A 2374-nucleotide genomic window follows, 5' to 3' on the forward strand; every position below is an offset into this window, starting at 1 on the left:
GAAAGTGCCATGGGCTGCCAAAAGAACCAATAAATCCGTTTTGGAAGAAGTGCAGCCAGAGTGTTCCTTAGATGCCAAGATGGTCAAATTTCGTCTCTCATACTTTGGACATATTGTCAGCAGGGACCAGTCAGGATATCATGTTTGGTAAGGTGGACGGTCGGAGAAAAAAAGGAAGACCCTAACGAAATGGATTGGCCAGGTGGCAGCATTGATGGACTCAAGCTTGGCAACAGTAGTGAGGTTGGCCCAGGATTGGGCAGTGTTTCATTCTGCTGTGCATAGGGTCACTATGAGTCTAGTACCGACTCAATGGCACCTAACAACAACAACATAGGAGAGAAAAAGGAGCTTTGGTAGTGTAGTGGTTACGAGTTGGACTGCTAACCTCAAGGTCCACAGTTCGAAATTACCAGCTTTTACATGGGAGAAAGATGAGACTTTCTGCTCCTTTAAAAATTTACAGCCTTGGAAACCCTATACTGGGTTGCTATGAGTCAGAACTGACTCCGTGCCACACCACCACTACCATAGAAAAGAAAATAGTGTAAACATATTGAATTTTCAGTTTCTAAATCTTCAGCTTAGTGACTCATCTATGTGTGACCATCATCTAGCAAACTTTATAATTCAGCTTCATTTAACAAATGGCAATCTTAATAAGTAGGACAGTATTTTTAAAGATACAAAGGATCTTTGAAAAATCATTGCTGCCATACATAGAACCCCATGTTGTTGTTGCTAAGTGCTGTTGCATTGGTTTGGACTCATAGTGACCCTGTATAGAGTTTCGGAGGAACGGCTGGTGAGTTTGAACCACTGACCTTGCAGATCAAACCTACCTTACAGTCCAGTGTTTTATCCCGCAGTGCCACATCAAAGTACCTTAAACTATTTCTCACTGGAACGTAAAATTCAGGACTAAAGTGGATGCTAGATTAAACTTTCTATACAAAGAGAAACCAACACTTGTTATCCAGAACAAACTTACCATCCCCGATGAATTAGAATCCTTAGGAATGGGGCCAGGAAATCCGTAATTTTTAACCATCTCCTTGGATGATTTTGATGTAAAGTTTGAGAACCACTAATCTTATGCAGGAAAATATTAGTCCTTTGATTTTAGAATCTTTGTTTGTTTCTCTGAATGTTGTGGGTTTCCCCTTGTTTTTCACTAGCAACCTTTCCTCTTGATCTCACAAAAACTCGACTCCAAATGCAAGGAGAAGCTGCTCTCGCTCGGTTGGGAGAACGTGCCAGGGAATCTGCCCCCTATAGGGGCATGGTGCGCACAGCCCTAGGGATCATCCAAGAGGAGGGCTTTCTAAGGCTTTGGCAAGGAGTGACACCCGCCATTTACAGACACGTAGGTATTTATCTTTATTCTAGCTGGTAAGTTTGTTCTGAGTTCTGTGTTTATCTCTTGTGTATTTGTGCGTAGCTATGTCCAAAAATCAGCTCAGTTTTTTTTTCTGTTAGTATGATAAATCAATATATATGGTCTCTTAAGGAGAGATAAGCTAATACCAAAACAAAATGTTTTGCAACTAAGGAAATATTGGCTTAAATTTTTAGTAATGCATACTGAAATGTTTAGGGATGAACTGTGATGATATACTTTAAATTTTTAAAAAAAGAGAAGAAACAAATATGGCAATAATGCTAACTTTTGATTTTGAGGTAATTTCATTGACAGATATATACCTAGTGCTGTCAAGTTGATTCCAACTCAGGGTAGCCCCACATATTACATAGTCGGACTGGGGTTCTCTTGGCTATAATTACGGAAGCACATTGTCAGGCCTATTTTCTGTGGCACACCTGAGTAAGTTTGAATCACTAACACTTAGGCTAGTAGTTGAATACAAACATTTGTATCTTGTGTCTGACTCATTGCAACCCTCTATAGGATTTCCAGGGAACAGCTGATGAGTTTAAACTGCCTACCTTGAGTGGTGGTTTGAATTGCTGTGATTCTGAGGGCTATGCCACCGGTATTTTACATAACAAGCAGGGTCACCCATGGTGGACAGGTTTCAGATGAGCTTCCAAACAAAGACAGACTAGGAAGAAAGAGTGACAAACTACTTCTGAATCTCTCGTCACTGAAAACTCTATGATTAGCAGAGAAACATTGTCAGATACAGGACCGGAAGGTGGGAAGGCACTCAGAATGTGAGTGGGGTAAAAAATGCCTCCTCCAAGTAGAGAAAAGCTCACAGAACCTTCATTTGCTGATGGGCCACAAATCAAAATGAAGAGAAACAGCTGTAAACATCCATTGAAAATTGGAACATGGAATGTACGAACTATGAATCTGGGAAAATTGGAAGTTGTCAAAAATAAAATGGAACACATCAACATCGATATCTTA

At 40.4% G+C, this 2374-nt stretch overlaps 1 protein-coding gene across 1 annotated transcript in view; it reads left to right on the forward strand.

The window, feature by feature from the left end:
* SLC25A27 (solute carrier family 25, member 27) overlaps positions 1 to 2374 on the forward strand; it is a 51313-nt gene that overhangs the window by 10529 nt on the left and 38410 nt on the right. Inside the window, exon 2 of the mRNA XM_006860528.1 lies at positions 1179 to 1370. Coding sequence (XP_006860590.1) covers positions 1179 to 1370 — 192 coding nt within the window. The remainder of the gene's footprint in view (positions 1 to 1178; positions 1371 to 2374) is intronic.

The sequence above is a fragment of the Chrysochloris asiatica genome, unplaced genomic scaffold (assembly GCF_000296735.1).
Source record: "Chrysochloris asiatica unplaced genomic scaffold, ChrAsi1.0 scaffold00038, whole genome shotgun sequence".
Lineage (NCBI taxonomy): Eukaryota > Metazoa > Chordata > Mammalia > Afrosoricida > Chrysochloridae > Chrysochloris > Chrysochloris asiatica.